The following is a 17,384-nucleotide window of genomic DNA, read 5'->3' as shown; positions in this document are numbered from 1 at the left end:
TCTTATCCAAGTACTGTGCTGAATCATGACTGTCGTTAAACATAAATATCCAGTAACTCACAGGTAAGATAATGAGTAATAAAATGCTTTGTGTTACGTACAATTGTTAACAAACTTGATTTTGTACTGGGGCTATGACTCAAAATTTTTTATTCACTTCCAACAAATATGTAGGTCCATCTTGAAATGAATACAGATGCAATATTATTTAAATATACAATATGTTTCATTAAAACCATCAAATTTTGTTTATGTGTTCACATTCTAGATTAATAGCTTCCTATCTTTCATGTTTATTATGTCTGCATTTCTAGGATTTATTTTTATTTTGAAGGAAGCTGTGACAGCAGTAAGTGTAAAAGTACTCACTACAAAAGGCACTTTGCATTGAATTTCTTTAAATTAAAAAAAAATCTATCATGTTTTGACACTGATACATGCTTTTTTACTTCCTCCAGCTCACAATACCACAATATGCAGGATGCTGCACTGGCCAAAGACATGATTCAAGAGAGTTCTTTCCCATCTTCCAGAAGTCTATTGAAATACAGTGGTTGACCACTAAACTTTAAAACAAAGCTGGAAGACTGCTGCAGATTTTTAAACACTGAAGGTAATGATCCATTTGACTGGATTGCCTAGAGGCAAATAAATTGTTAGAGGATGACCTTCACAGTTCATAACTAGACACGGAGGAACAGGTAAAACTATAAAATGCAACAACAAAATGCTCTGCTGAAAACTGGGAACTCAGAGTCTAAAAGCAACAGAGTAAGAAATAGCTGAATATGCAGTAGTGAAACTTTTACTGGGTAAAGGGTGAGACCATGCAGAAATCAAGGGAAACCTCACATTCTACTAACAGAGATGTTTCCAGAGATTATGGGAAATTCAGTTGTTTATGTCATTGTACCTGTTACTACAGAACATCTCATTCGTGACATCTCATTCAAGAATGATCAGCTCAAAGAGATGCAATGTAGCTCTACTCTGGTATGAGAAATGACGAGCCAGTTTCATGAGCAGAGAGAAAAAGATACTGGATTGGAAGTCTGGCCTTACCTAGACAAAAAGTGAGAAGGGCAGAATTGCTGTCTATAATATTTCAGGTGAGTTGAAAGCAGAGAGCAAGAAAAGCTATTTAAGTAATGTTGAGGGATCCTAATGAAAGAATTAGACAAAGTTTTGGAGAAAAGATTTCTAATTCTCACTTAAGGCAATAATAATAATAATAATAATAATAATAATAATAATAATAAATATATCAAAGGATTATGTATTGTAATATTCTTCAGATGACCTTCCAGTCCTGTGATTTATAATTACATGATTTACATTGCTATCTCCAAACAACCTTGGCAATACTGTAAGGTGGGAGAATATCAGAGGCTGAACTTTGAATGCACTGTACCAGGATTCAGACTTTTTAAAGTCTGGTTCATGTCAGCAGCAAAAAAGGAAAGTTCAAATGCTGCCTATATTCAGACACTTGCTGTTTATATCAAAGCTTTTACTACAAGTGTATATGCAGATATACAGACATTCTTTGTGTGTTTGCCAAAGCTCAGGAGCTGTAAGTATGAGAGATGACCCCATTTTGTGAACATGTTTCCTTGTTTTTGCCACAGGGTGTTCTCTGGTTTCCATTTTTACTGTGCAAGCATCCAATAGTCCTTACCTGGCTGATTGGAAAGATGAGGATTAAACTGGCCAGCCAAGACCAAACTAGTGGCATGTTCTCCTCCAGCATCTGAAGGAAACTGTGCAACCTTTGTGGCATACAACTGTGTCAGGACAGAGCTGGGGATCTGCTGTGAGGAAACCCCATCAGCTGGGTAGCAGCATGCATAGAGACCAAGGGTCTGCTCGGCTTCATTGCTAAATCAAAGTGTAGAAGCCAGGAGCAACTGCAATGGCTGAGGATCCTTCTGCCAGCTGCACAGATCAGCTCTGCATTTTACCCTTGGCTGAAGTCTCTACATGTCTGAACTCAGTTGGCATTCCTGCCTCCATGTGCAACATTCACTCATCCTCTTGAGATCCAAATCACCAGGTTTGTCAGGACCTCCAGCTTCTAACCTGAGATCCTGTGAAGTTACTGCAAAGAACATGTCTATATAGTCATAGTCAGCTTGGTCTTCTTAGCCTGGAATTTGTCTAATTTGATGTAGTGGCACATATTTATTTTACTTATTGAAATAATACAGAGTATGTAATTATGAAAGTGAATAAATCAAAATAGGTTAGAAGTCTAAATCAAATGGTGTTACAGCCTTTTAGAGTTCCCTTAAGTTGTCTTGTCTTTGAGAGTAAAATATAAGCCAGTATGACCTTTCCAGTCAGCTGGAGGCAACAAAGCAGCATAATCCTAATTAACATTCTGCTCATTTATACATTTTCTTCTTACAGAAAATCATGTAACATTCAATAAAGTCTCACTGCCAAAAGAAAAAATAAACCACCATGTGCAGATGAAAAAATGAAAAATGTCTCAGAAATCTACAGACTGCCCCAGACTACACTGAGTTCCAAATGAATGCACGCCAATGGTAACAATGATTTTACTCAACAATTTTGCAATATAACACTACTGCATTTATTTTTTAAACACAGAAAGGATTGCTCTCTGACATAAATGCTTTAATGGCAAAAAATCATCCTATCTGCTTTAAATCTCTATCTAGGTCATGCAAACACATGACAGCAAGAATTATGGTATGTGAATTTAAGGGGATTATTTAATGGGATGAAGTTGCTCACTGCCTAAATTCTGGTAGGCTAATGAAGAACTTCATCATTAGGAAAAATCTATTATTAAAAATCATAGTTAAATACTGAAACTATTTAAAATATTTTCCTTTTGCAAAAGTCTAGCCTGGGGATTGTTTTGTTTGATTAGCTCAGCATTTTTCTACATCTCATATATTATGATATGGACAGATACACAGCTGTGGCACAACCACTCTTTATGAAGAGTTCCTTCTGTCAGAATGCTATCAAGGATCTTGTCTTGTTTGATTAGGCCTTGTCAAAAGCTCACAAATATATAAGCTTTGAAAGGATTAATATTACAGAAGCATTTTTCCTTAAGACTAAATGGAAGTTTTCTTTTAAAGTAATAAATAAATCCCTAAGGAGTCCAGAGAAGTTCTGCTGCTCCACTGAACAGCTTGCTCCCATTGCTGGGCCATGTGTTTGCCATTTCTCCTTGTAAGCAATATTCTCTCTCCACACATGCAGAAAGCTCAGTGAACAGGTATTTATGTGATCTGACAATAAATTCAAAATGTGACTTCTTATGGCTTTAATAACTCAGACCATGCATCCTGACCCTTATTCACCAAGTAACAGCATCAGCTTTACACACTCATCAGCCCCAGTGGAATGCTGCTGGATTTAGATTATAACAACATGGTTATGTTTACAACATACTCCAAAATTAGTCTTGGGCCTCAACTAGAATCCAAAACATATGTTGCACAGACAGTTAGACTTTAGATGGGCAACAGGACAAGAGGAGCCGAGTGGTTCAGGCCTGCACGGTGCCTTTATACAAACTCAGATATTCACCTATCATCAGTCTAATGGCCCAACACTGTGTGTTAATCATCCTCAAAATGATTCATCCCCTCAAGACCAGTCCTGACATCACCTGCCTGAAGAAAGGAAGATCTGTTGGAGCTTGGCTATGGCTGCTCCTCAGGTGGTTTGAACAAGCACAGTTGGGCCGACAGACCACAGGCACTTCTTGCAGCTACCCAGGCAGGTGGAGCATGCATAGAGCACGTGCCAAGGTTTAGTCCCTTATTTGTTCTGGCTATCAAAGCACAGTACAGTGTTCATTAGGTCTTAATTTGAATATAACCAAAAGCATTTGAATGAGAGAATCACAGAATCATAGAAATGTTTATGTTGGAAAATACTTTTAAGATCGAGTCCAACCCTTAAGCCTGGCATGGCCGCTACTAAACCAGGTCCCTAAGTGCCATACCTTTTAAATTCCTCCAGGGATGATGACTCCACAACTTCCCTGGGCTTGACAATCACTTCAGTGAAGAAATTTTGCATAATGTTCAAATCTAAACCTGCTCTCGTTCAACCTGAGGTCATTACTTCTTGTCCTACTGCTTGTTACCTGGGAGAAGACCAACCCACCCTAGCTACAAGCCCCTTTCAGGGAGTTGTAGGGAGTGACAAGGTCCCCCCTGAGCCTCCTTTTCTCCAGGCCAAACACCCCCAGCTCCCTCAGCTGCTCCTCACCTGAGTTGTGCTCCAGACCCTTCCCCAGCTCTGTTGCCCTTCTCTGGACACACTCCAGCCCCTCAATGTCCTTCTGGTAGTGAAAGGCCCAGAACTGGACACAGTTCTCAAGGTGTGGCCTCACCAGTGCCGAGTACAGGGGGGGGAAAATCCCTGCCCTGCTCCTGCTGGCCACACTGTTTCTGATCCAGGCCAGGATGCCATTTGCCTTCTTGGCCACCTGGGCACACACTGCCTCATGTTCAGCAGCTCTTGACCAGCATCCCCAGGTCCTTTTCCAAGGGCAGCTTTCCAGCCACTCAACTCCAACTGGAGCCTTGTATGGGGTTGTGAGCAAAATGCAGGACCTGACACTTGGCCTTGTTGTATCTCATAAAACTGGCCTCAGCCCACTGATCCATCTAGTCCAAACATCTCTGTAAAGCCCTCCTGCCCTCCAGCAGATGAACACTCCCACACAACTTGGTATCATCTGCAAAGCTGCTGGGGGTGCCCTAGATCCCCTCATCCAGATTGTAGATAAAGATATACAACATTTCAGTCCATATATAAGTAGGCTGTGCAGATATGAACTGCTGAAATTGCAAAAGGTTTGTGGCCACTGAAGACATGAAACCATTGATCAAGTGGCCAATGCCTTTCTGTGCCTTTTCCTACAAGTTTTTCATTTTCTGAGAGGGAATACTGATATTTCACATAAAAAGATCTGCTGTGTAATTTTCAGCCTGCAAGCAAAATTTCACAATTTCCACTCCACTGGAACTTTTCCTTAGCCACTATATGTTTAAATAAATTCTTCTTTCCATTTTCATTGTGCTGAACAGTTTCGGGATGCCAGTTAAGAATCCTTTCCTTCTTCCTCCTCTGGCCCTATAATATCTTTCCCAAGAGTACTATTGTTACTGGCCCCATCGAAACTCAGATGTTCCATATCCATCAGAAGAGCAAGCAACACAGGGTATAAACATATTTTGTATGAAATTATGTAGGAAATACTGTTTCAGCTGGTGTTGATTTACAGATTCAACCCCAAAAAGTAATATGAAGTAAGTAATACATTAGTTTGGAGCAGCTCTAGCCGCTTGTAGCCCAACAAAGTGAATGCAAGCAATTATCCTTCAACCACTGGTGTTTGATTCATTACAGTAGGCCCAAAGCATAGCACATGGAAAAACCACCACTTTATAGAAAACTGAGGAGATTGGATTTTCCCCCATGAGGAAATATTTTTAAGGACCTAGGCCTTGCAACATTGTGATAAAGCACAATGGCATACAGAGAAAGAAAAAATCTCATTATTTCACGTGTGTTGAAAGAAATATATTTTTATTTTATTATTATTTATTATTTATTTATATTATTTATATTATTATTTTTAAATGGGTGGAATAATGGTAGGACACATGCTTGATATAATCATGCTTTTGATTGCAGGACAGACTACCAGATGAGATGTGCCCCTCCAAGGGAAGAAAATGTTAATAGTTCAAATACCTTCCTCCCGCAGCATGTGAATGAAAATCCTCTTTCCACAAGCAAAGTTGGAGCTGCAGGACTATGCACAGAAACCTGTGCACACAAATGAACTCCCAAACTGGTCCCTTGTGCACAGTGAGGGGATCTGACAGTGTCATGCAGGCAGTGAGAAAGAGGAGCAGGTGGCTGGCCCAGAGATTACTGTTCCTCCTGTAATGCCAACATGGCACAGCCATGTTTCACAGCATTTCTGGCACCGCGACCTACTGCCCTTACAGCACATATTACTCTCTACTGTCTCAAATCTTTTCCCTATTCTCACTCTTCAAGGATTGCTATAAAACCAGCATGTCCCAAATATGTGCTCTTTGGTTTCTGTACCCCAAGTTCTTGAGGCATGAATGTACAGATCACAAACAACTTGGAAATCTTGGTGGTGAGGAGAGTTGTGATGTTGGCATTTGATGAATCTCATGTGATCTGAGGTAAAATCCTAGCCTAACTTAGAACATTGAGGTCAAGGGAGTCAGGCTGTCACCTTCACATCTTCCTAAAAATCTCAGTTGAAACAGAGAGATTTCAAAAGTTCTTGGGAGTCATTTGGAAATTGATACATTTCTCATCCTTAAATTTGCTTGAAAAGCTGGACAATGTGAGAGCAGTGGTACAAACTAAGGCAGCTGATTTTGCACTGGAGCAGGTTAGGAGGCATTCTTAGAAGCCCTCCCACCAGTGTCACTGAGTGGATAATTTTCTCTGGTTACCAGCCAATAACAAAAAGCTGATAATATCAGCCACCACAGCTTAAAGAAGACAACACACTATGCCTTCATAAAATATTCAGTTGGAAGGGATGTCTGGAGGTCATCTGGTCCATTCTATACTGAAAGCATAACCAGTTAGTACAAGTTGCTCAGGGTCATGTCCAGGCAAGATTTTAATATTTCAGAGCTTCTCTGGACTCCTATTCCATTTTTTTACTTACCCTCACAGACAATAATTCTTTCTAAATCTCTCATTAGAAAGTCCCTTGCAAATTTTGACTACTGCCTCTTGTACCATCCCTGTGCACTTTGGAAAATTCTCTCCCCCTTTCCCTACATCATCTGATATTAGTAGTTGCAACCAGAAGAATCCCCCAGGCCTTTTCTTCTCTAGGCTGAGCAGATCCATCCCTCAGCACCTCCTTGTATGTCACATGCCCTGGCTCAACCCCAGCCTGAGAGCCAGCCCTCCTTGGGGCTTGAGTCTTGTAAGAAGACAACTTTTTGCAGTCTGTTTTAGAGTAGCATAATTTTGCCTAAATTAAAGATAAATAAATAAAGCTTATTAAAATAAAATAAAGCTTTTAATAAACTTTGCTTTATTTCTTCTGTTCAGTGTGTGTTTAAGAACCCATTTTCATCCCTTGTCTAATTAGACATGTAGTAACGTGATACCAATGACTCCTATTATGGACCCATTTTTCTTGTCACTTATTAAGCTCATTTAATCTCACCTATTTCTACCATTTGCCAAAAGACTTGAAAAGTGTGAGTTTGTTTAATATGCTAAGAGTTTTGAAAATAATGTCCAATGCAAGTCTTTAAGTTTCCAGACATACTCAAAATGGTATTTGTACAATCTCTTTTGGGATTTATACATGATAATGCTACTTTGAACTTCTTCCCATGACAATTTCCCTCTGCTTGCACTGAACAACCAGTAAAATAGCAGTTTAAGCTAAGTTACTTTTTCTACATCTTAGTAAAATAAATTAATTTCAACTAGAGGAAAGTGTAAGTTAATTATATCCTGAGCATCAGGAAACAATTAACAGCTTTCTATTACATCGCCCTAATTTCTAAGCTATACAATTATATGCTACTGCAGAAAAGGATGTATGATTATCAAGACAAGGATCTTTTCAGAAAAAAATGAAAGGAAATTGTTCCACTGCTGACAATCAGTGCTATAAATAATGCCTAGCTAATATCTTTTCAGAAATAATTTCCATTATTTGCAATCCTAATTTTGAGTGATGTGTCGGCTGTGTGTTGTCAGATTCTCCTTCCAGAGAGGATGAGCATAAATGTTGGACTGATTCCTGAGATAAACCCTCAAAAATTCAGCTTCCTGTGAATATTTTGCAATACTCATTGGAATTAAATCAAAAATCATTGTTTCTACTAACCATCTTGTAATTATCTCTTGCATTCGCTTTGCCTCTTAAACCAGGGCCAAGACTGGCTTGTACAAACACAAAGGGACTGGCAGGCCTGCTTTAAGCAGCCACAATGCCTTGAAGATACAAGTCACAATGTAAAGAGCAACAGACACGACATATAAACATTTCTTTTTACCTGCCAATAAACCCATTTGGCCCAATACACAGGTAAGGGGTGCAGACACAGAGCCAGTGGGTTGTGCAGCTGTTCAGCTGGACACCAATAGAAACACTACAGAAAAACACCCCACAGTACTTAATGTGAGAAGCAAGGGAGCAAACCCACACAAACATCCCTAACACAAAGTCAAAGACTATTGTCCTGGATGGCCACTGTACTGCTGGGGGTGGGAGAATCTTCCTAAACCAGGTAGAGCATATAAGATTTGTACAGGATAAATATCATAGTGCTGCATGAGCAGAACTTTGGTCTCTGCAGACTCCTTGTGCAATGCCCCTTTCAGAACAGCTATACCACTCCCCCAAAAAGTTTAAGTTCTGTTTCAAGCTCTCCTTCCCTATTATTTTCCACCTCAAGTCTTCTATGCACTGTCCTCAACAAACATGATCTTTGGATCTTATCTATCATTACAGCTTGGAAATATAGCTGCCACAGCTCTTGAGAAGAATAACAGTGTCTGTCTCCCTGATTCCTTCCCCTGCCTTCTCCTCTTCTGTCACACCAAACACAGCATTACCATACTTGACTTTGAAGCTCCCATCTTTGCCATCACCATCTCTTAGGTGTGTTGGCTTTTACTCTGATCAGCCATTTAGTAACAGTTTGTTGTTTGATTTTTTACCTTCAAGTGAGCATCTCTGTGTTTGCTGCCTTAATAGAGAAGGCGTCCTCACCCAAACAGCCACAGACCCATTTGGATGGAGTCACCCAAATCTTGTCTAGCATTGCTGTGATCTCTGCCAAAAGCCTGATGTGTAAACAAAGGTTGAGCAGGGCAAGAATGGGGGTGAGAAGGGGCTCCTGGACTGGCAGGGCTGTACTTTTAACTTCAAGAACTGATTCCCTGACAAGAAAATCTCACTGTGGGGTCCCCATCCCCTGACCTCAGGCCAGCTGATCTTACCCCTTACACCATCATTGGCACTAATTTAACAGGATGACACCCTGGCTGAGCCCCCCAGACTGTTCACCATGGGCTCAGACATGCACCAGTGCAGTGCACCAGCCATGCAGCAGAAGGGAAGGGGAAGCCCAAGGGAAGTGGGCTGCTCCTTTCTGCAGCAGTAGCCAGACACATTGAATCAACAGTCCTGCGAAACCCACAGCGTGACCTTCCCCTGGCTCCTCACAGAAACCAGAAAACTCTCATCTGCCTGCAAATCCCTGTGACACAGCTGTGGTAGCCCATGACCCAACCACACAATTGCAAAGAAATGGAGAATTACAGCCTTGTGATGTGGAAATGTGCTTCCATATTCGCTCTGAATTAGCAAGTGCAATCAGAAACGTTTTTTAATTATTTGCAACTGCACCTTAGAGGTCTGAACGCATTTACTAGATTGAGGCACTGCTAAGATGAAAACTCTGAAAACTGTAAAAGGCTGATAATTAAGGCCAGGGTTGCTTTCTAAAGTAGTGCTGTCACACTGGTGATAAGCTGGTCATGCAAATTGCAGAGTACAAATTTCAAAACACATGAAATGTCAGTATTTCAACGTCCATTCACACACAATACTGTGACAAGAGTGCAGAAGTAATGATATAAGCCTTGAAATAAAAAAAAACATTGCCAAACTCAGTCTCTGTTCCTGTCCAATAACAGCATATACATTGGGCATTTTAAACTCAACACCATTTTTACAATGTCTTCTACCGGAGTCTGAAATTTTTTAATGGGAATCCAGCAAATTAAACCCTGAGGGAGAGGTCAAGCAAACTCAGCAGTGGCTGCTGCCACCATTCCCTCTCCCTGTACTTGACCATGTGTTTCCACTGCCTCCTTCATCCCAGGGTTGGCACTGGTCTGACTTCACACTGAACCTGTTTAGAAAGTTAATTTTTTCTTATTTGGCTTCAGCTGCTTCAGTTCCCTGAACTTCTGATCCCAGACAAACACCAGTGCGAAGTGCAAGGGAAGTGATAAGAGCGGGGCAGCAGCAGCCTGCAGCTGGATCTGCTCTATCAGTAAACCACAGCCTCAAACCGTGCGTATTCCAGTGACAAGGGGGAAGCCAGCACCCATTTCTTCCCCTGAACTTCTTCAGAGAAAGCTTTTTTGTGGTCATGTGGTAAGTTGGTTTGTAAAACTGACCCAACTGAAATACCAGCCTTCCAAAAGCTCTGCTGATCACTCCCCCAGTGCAGGTCGCTACACGGTGATGGTCCAGCGGTGCTTAAGCCAGTCCAAATGACTGGGAAACACAGAGAGGGAACTGGAAGGCAAGAACACCTACTTAATTCCAGTGGTATATGCATTAAAATTGTTTAAAATATATCTCCACACTTGGGAGTTTTTTTCTCTGTGCTTTCAGGATGCCACTCTTGGACTCGAGGTCTGACCTACCAAACCAGAAATCCCAGTCCTGACAGAATCCCACCTTGGTGGCTTCACACAGACCATCCCTCACTGTCCAGAACCCACCACTGCTGCAAGACACTACAACTGCAGGCAAGGTTTGTGTTGGAAGGGCTTTGTTTTTCCTCAGAGCATACAGCAGCTACCCCTGATGGGACCTGATAAACAGCTCAAATTCTTAGGCAGTACCGCTACACAAACAGTAAATTAGAATGACAAGTGATAGGAAGAGTTCTCTGTCATGGTGCCAGCCTATGGCCACTGCTCCCACAGAAGCAGGGTTCATTAATAAATGCAAACCTAGATTGGTTTTGGCACATTCATTCTGCCTTCCCTGCATGACCATCAACATTGGAACAAGTTTCTTTCACTTTTTCATAGGCAACTCCTCTAACATAAAATAAATAAAAAATATTCTTGCACATGCCATACACATCAAATCGCCTGCCAATCTCTGCTAACCTGAGACAAAAGTTAATGATTGACTCCATCTGGAATGGAGTACATAAAAAATACAGAACAAACCACTCATACAACATTTGCCTTCTTATGTACACAGTGAAAGAACGATCACTATTTGCACATGCGTTGTGAACTACTTGATCTCTGAGCTGCTCTTGAGGAAAGCTGCTGAGGGCAACAACTGAATTATTAAAAGGCACAGCTACAAGGAAAGAAATAACGAAACAAAGCCTTACATCTTCATTTCTAGAAACATTGAATAGCCCAGATTTTACTGAAGGACATGAGAAATTAAAATTCCTGGCCCAGAAATCTCATACATATATATATACAGATGGGGTTTGTCATTAGAATTAGTACCAACAGGCAAGATTGAAACACATGAAGGGGTGAATAAAGAATCAAAGACTCTAGAAAAATAAACATATAAATCTGAGAAACACTTTAAAAAAAAACATTAAATAATTTATAGTATATACACATAATAATTTATAGTATATGTACGTAATAAAAATATGTAATTGAAATTGTTGTGATAGAGCAGAGTTAGTGGGAAACCTGATTTCAGAACACTTCATTTTGCAGCTTTACCAACCTTCACTTTGACATCTTTTCTTTCAATGTATCACTCTGGTGAAACCTTACAAAGAAAAATGACAAATTTTTGGTTGCTTGATTCTGGAAAACAAATTGATGGAAGTGAAATTATTTGTACAGAGAGTTCTGGAGGAGTCTGCTCCACAGAGATCTGATGATGTAATCTCTGTGTTCTATCCATGCTGAAGAAATGAGCATACAAGGGTCTTCTCAAGTGAGACAACTGAAAACTACTTTTTCAGGGTTAGTTTTAAACCCAATCAGCTCCTGGGAAATGCAACCACTGGTGAAGAACTAAGGAAGTGGCAAGAAAAATGTTCAGGGGGTAGAAAAACAATCATTCCCTGAAGAGGAAGTACAAAATTAGGCAGATTACAAAATCTCATTTTAAGAGATTCTGTCAGTTCTTCAAATGGCATAGATGTTAGTTTAACATCTAGGGATGTGACTTGAGAATGTGACCTCTAGACAAGTATATATCTCAAATCCTTTTAGAGTCTAAGTTCACAACAGAGTCTTAACACACTTTCAAACACAGTGATGGCATTTAATAAATTCTGTAACTGCACAATTTATATAATCCTGTATCACAGCAATACATTAACATTGAGGGTCTTTTGGTATCATTGCTCTAGAAACTATCACTGTTTTGTGCCATGGGCTCTCTGCACCTTACAGTGCTAATGAACTTTTCAATCCTACTACCATGAAAAAAATGTTGACTCTTTATTGCTTAGAATAAGAAAAAAGCTATGAACCTGTAGGTGCTGCCACCCTTCACAAGTTAATGACTCTGAAAGTTATGCATTCCAATATGGCTTCTGAAAGTGATAAGGTTCCTGAAGTAAAACCTTTGGAAGACCAGTGAAACTGGCTTTGTCTTACATCTTCAAAATATGTAGCTGTTTATCATGTAAAACCTTTAACTCTGTGAATCAAAAATTCCTACACCAACTTTGACAAAAACGGAAATAAATTTCTGTTTAAACTTTTGTCTTTTCCAAAACAAAAGAAAAATCTCTAAGAAACATGCTTCATATTTGTCCAAGTAGAAATATGATGCTGATTATAAAAACTATTCTATCAAAATCACTGCCTCATCTAGAGAAGTGTATAAATAAAACATATTTATTTACCCAACTATTTAACAGGAATGTGGATAGGGAAAGATGTCGTTTCTTCTGAAAACTGATGATAAAGAGAGATCCAAAAGTCTGCAGAGATGTTAAATGTCATTGAAGCTACACTTACTACAGAGAACTGTACACCATATACAATGGCAATAATGGGTGTTTAAATATTGCTGCTCAGTCGACTGAAGCCTGAGGATTCCTGAATTACTAGGCACATTTACTGCAAGAAATGAGGGAGTCTTGGGAGATACATAAGATTTTGGCGACAATCTGGCATCAAGAAACAATTAGCAGATGAGGAGATTTCAGACACCCTTACCTCGGAAGACAGGCAACAAGCATCTATATCAAAACATGCCCATTGAAACTGCTTTTGGTTGCCAGAGGGCAAAATCAGCTCTATCCAAGTCAGTGCTCAAACCCAGACATAATACTTTAATCCTTCTGCCAAACACTGCTGAAATGGGCACAACCTGTTGCCTTCAACTGCGAGAGAAATCAGCTTGGAATTGCTCTGCTTCTGATAAAGTTCTTAACAACTTCAGTAGTGACGTTATTAAGCTTCCAAGAATGACTATCAATGTGACGCCTCCCTTCAGGCACTCCCAGCAAGGCCAGGGAAGCTCAGGGACATTCACTTGCCCAGGGTGTACCAGGCAGGGATGCAGCAGGGTGGAGGCCTCCAAGGGCTCTCCCAGTCCTGAGGAATCTGAAGGCCCTGTGATCCTCTCAAACATTTTAAGGGCAGTGCTGTTGCAACCTCCTGAGAAGAGAGAGCTCACCACTGAACAGCTGTAGGGTCTCTGCAGCAGAACAAAGGGACAAGCTGAGATTTTGCGTGGCTGGAGCTGTCAGACAGCCAGAGTCTGCAGTTTGTCCCTGCAGGACCACTGGTGCCAAAGCTTACAGCCGTGTCATGCCCAGCCTGGCTTTCCCCTTGCTCTTGCCAATCTCTTGCATGGCAACAGAAGCTGCCAAAGGGTCTGTGCTGGTGTGTGTGTCACACTGCTGAAATCTTCAGCTTTCCTTCACAGCTGTCAGCTTCATAATTTAAAGGCTCACCAAGAGCCAAACTTCTAAGTCCTCACTTTAAAAGATATGTTTCTACTAAGCAAAAGTAAGAGTTAGGTATTTGCTCAGACAGCTACTGGATATAGAGGCAAAGGACATTACTGGATGTAAAAATTTACCATGTTATCTAACATACAGCTCAACATACAGCTCTTATTTCTTTTTCCATAAATCACCCCACCCATGGGCCAGGATTTACATCAAGCCTATGCCAGCAGCCAAGATCCTGGGCGCCAGCTGACATTGCACACATCAGGGCAGAGGCTCCTGACCTTGCAAAGGCAAAACACACATCACAAGCAACCAAGAGACAGGAACAAGGAGAAGGAAAAAACTCTTTGTCCTGCTCCTTTCCCTCCCCCAGCCACTGTGCACTTGTCTCAGGAGTGGAAGAGGACACAGGGCTTCCATTCCCACCACAGGCACCGCCAGGGTGCAAAGCCAGGCTTGCCAAGGTGCTGCTCAGACAACTTTGACCCTCACTGCATCAGATCCCTGCCAGAGAAGGACAGACATGCAACAGCCCATGGCAATGAGAGCTGTGAGGCAACACATGAGGCCAGAGCGAGACAGGCACTAGGAACTCTGCAAGGAATTTAAATCAAGGAGCTCTGGTAAGTATTTGAGCTTAGACACACATGCTGTTTGGTCTAGTACAAGAGTGCTTTAAGTACCTCCATTTGGTTGGGTTTGTGTAAGTAATACCATGCTCACAGTTTCATTTTACACTTTTACTCCTCAGTTATGTGCTCATCTTGCATGCACTTTCACCCAAATACACACATAATCACCTGTCTGGCTGCATCAATCCCACTGGGGAATCTTGCAGTTGTAAGCATCACTAAGAATAGAGTACAGTATGCTGCCTTGAGTGCACGTGTGCTGGTTTTCTATCATCTGTTTGCCTGCCCCAAAGGCTGCTGATATAAACTGTCTTTGATCCTGAAAACACTCCACATTTTCATTTTGCATTAACAATTATATGCTTATCTTGGACAGGAAAAGGGAAACTTTAAATGCAGGGTTGGCTAAAACTTGTCTGCCAGCCAGTCTTCTATCACTTATTTGTGGCTTTTACTGCCTGGAAAACTGAAGAATACAAGTCCTTTGCACAGAATATCCCAACAGAGAAACAGAATTAAGAAAAAACTGGGGGGAAGCAGACAATTTTGGGTGCAGTTTCACAGTACAGTTCCAGCTGACCCAATAGCTCTCTGCCATCCAAATGGAAATCTTGTGTCTTCTCTACCACAGCCACTTCTTCCTCCTGGCTACACATTCCCAACACCTATTTTCTGTAGCTTCTGGAAGTCAGCAGATCAGAAAATCAACCTACACACCAAATCACCACACTGGATCTGTTTTCAAGAAGTCTGAGAAGTTACCTGAGCAGGCAAAAAGAGGAGGTGGGACTACACTGCTGGGTAGAAGGAAAAGGGCAGGAAGAAGAGTGGATCTCCCTGCTCAGCAGCAGCCAGACATTATGCACACTGACCTGCTCAGGAACTCCCAGTCCAAGCAGATCTAAACCACTTCTTATACAGTCATGAAGGAATGTCCACAGGTAACTTCACAGGATGGGCAATAGTTACTTTGTATCTGCAAATCATCTTTGACTGTGTTTCAATACTATAATAAATAAAATGACAAGTGTAACTCTTGACAACAACACAGATGAGCTGATTCTAGGAGCCAGACTTGATAAAATTTCCTCAGTTTCTCCTTTGGGAAAGATTGCAAAGTTTTGCTTTTACATTTAACTATGAGGTATACAGTAAGATTAATGTGATCCTTATAGAAATTTTGTATTAGCCTGAAATCTTCAACTTCTAGTAACATAAATTAGGAACAACAGAATTCTGATCTGACACTTGGATGCTCAACTCTGCAACAAATCCACCATGCAGGACCAGTGCCAGTGTACTCTGTCACCCTAAAGGCTACTTCAAAGCAGAATCTCAGATTTGGAGGAGGCACTGGTGTGTACTGCAGCCAAATCACCAAAATAACATTTACTTGCCAAAGAGCAATATCACTGGTGTGCATCACAAAGTGGCACTTCTCCTTACTTCGTGGATGCAAACAGTAACAGTGTCTGTACTAGCAGCAATGATGGCATCTGCCAAAGCAGGGAACATTTCTAACACTTTTCAGAGTTTGTCTGGCATCTGAGAAAAAAGTTTTTAAAAATTCAAGAGAAACTACTGAGAAAATATTTTTATTATCCCCGTCTAGTTACTTATATAACACATTATAGTGAGATTTTTCTTCCTGAATTACAAGATGGTCCATCACCAAACCGACATTATTAAAATTACTTTGTCTGCTCTGTACTGTATAGGTACAGCTGGCACACTTAGCCAGCATACACCCCAGAATTAAAAATTAACTGAGTCAGGCATTTTTGTTCAAGGCTCCTGTGCTGCTCACAACTCCAGTCACACAGCACTGTTAATTGCTGCTGGCACTGACAGTAGGGATCCCCATCCATCTGCTGGGACCAGCTGATGCAAAATAAAAACAGTCCCTTGGAGCGAGGCGCAGCTCTGCGGGGTCAGTGCCCGGCGCCGCTGCCAGTGCCGGCCGGGCCGTGCGGGAGCGCTGCCCTGCGCTGGCCCTGGCTCTCCATGGGGCGCTGAGACACTTCACCTCTTATGGTTTCTTTGGGGGTTTTATCGTTAAAGACGCCGCTCTCCTGCAGCGTTTGATGCCTTCAGTGACGCAGCAGCCTCTCCCCAGCCGCCTCCTGCTCCACGCAGGGGAGCGGAGGTGCCGCGGCAGAGCCCCCCGTGCGGCGCTTCCCCTCCCCGGGCTCGCAGCGCCGCTGCGGCCCCTCGTCCTCGTCGCTGCCGGCAGCGGGGCCGGAGCCCGGGGCCGCGATGGAAGCAGGGCAGGTGCTCCGGTGCAAAGAAAGTCCGCGGGGAGAGACCCTCGCCCTGTGCCTCCCAAACCTCCCCCTCCCGCCGTGAGCGGGGTTGCTGCTGATTCCGGGTAAAGCGGGGAGGAAGGCACCGCTTACCGGAGCTGCTCGCCGGTGAGCAGGACCTCGGCCATGTGCTCCAGCTCCGCCGCTTTCTGCTGCATGCTGCTCATGCCCTCCTCCATCGCTGCCGGCCTGCGGGCGCAGCACCGCCGGGTGAGGGGGACCGGCACTCGCCGCCCCCGGCCGCGCTGCCCCCGCCGGCAGCTCCGGGGCGCCTCCCGCCCGGCTCCGGAGCTCTCCGGGGGTGGCGGGCAGCGACAGCCACCTCCTGCCGCTCCGGCTCACCTGAGCGCCGCAGGTCACTTTTCCCCTCGGCAGGCTCGGATCCCTCCCGCCGCTTCCCGTGTTATTGTGTCACTGGCAGGCGGAGAAACACATGGCTGCAGCCGCCGCGCCGCAGCCGGGCTCGCCGAAGCAGCAGCGGCCCCCCCCGGCTGTCACACGGCAGGGTCGGCGCTGCCCCCGCGGGAAGGGGCCGGCTCCCCGCCGGGGGCTGCGAGCCAAGCGGCCGCTGCCGCTGCCCGCCCCGCCAGCCCCGGCCCCGGAGGCGCAAAGCGGCCGCGCACGGGGGGGGAGCGCAGCGCTCCCCGCCCGGGGCTCCTTCCCGCGGGTGCAAAGTCCCGCGTCCTCCCTTCAACGCGGCGCTGCTCGGAGGAGCA

The 17,384-nt window shown here is 43.1% G+C and overlaps 1 protein-coding gene across 2 annotated transcripts in view; it reads right to left on the bottom strand.

The window, feature by feature from the left end:
- Positions 1-17,117, bottom strand: part of DEPTOR (DEP domain containing MTOR interacting protein) — a 77,913-nt gene extending 60,796 nt beyond the window's left edge. The window contains exons 1-2 of one of the 2 annotated variants that reach the window (XM_054270152.1): positions 17,011-17,117; positions 16,762-16,857 (exon numbers count right to left, since the gene is read on the bottom strand). In XM_054270152.1, coding sequence (XP_054126127.1) covers positions 16,762-16,847 — 86 coding nt within the window. In that variant the 5' untranslated portion in view covers positions 16,848-16,857; positions 17,011-17,117. The other variant, XM_054270081.1, reaches the window with a different exon arrangement.
- Positions 17,118-17,384: the final 267 nt, after the last annotated feature.

The sequence above is a fragment of the Melozone crissalis genome, unplaced genomic scaffold, assembly GCF_028551555.1.
Source record: "Melozone crissalis strain CALT ecotype California unplaced genomic scaffold, PUWL_Pcris_2 ptg000002l_1, whole genome shotgun sequence".
Lineage (NCBI taxonomy): Eukaryota > Metazoa > Chordata > Aves > Passeriformes > Passerellidae > Melozone > Melozone crissalis.
The sequence above is the reverse complement of the archived record's forward strand: the minus strand, read 5'-3'. Positions and strand labels throughout refer to the sequence as shown.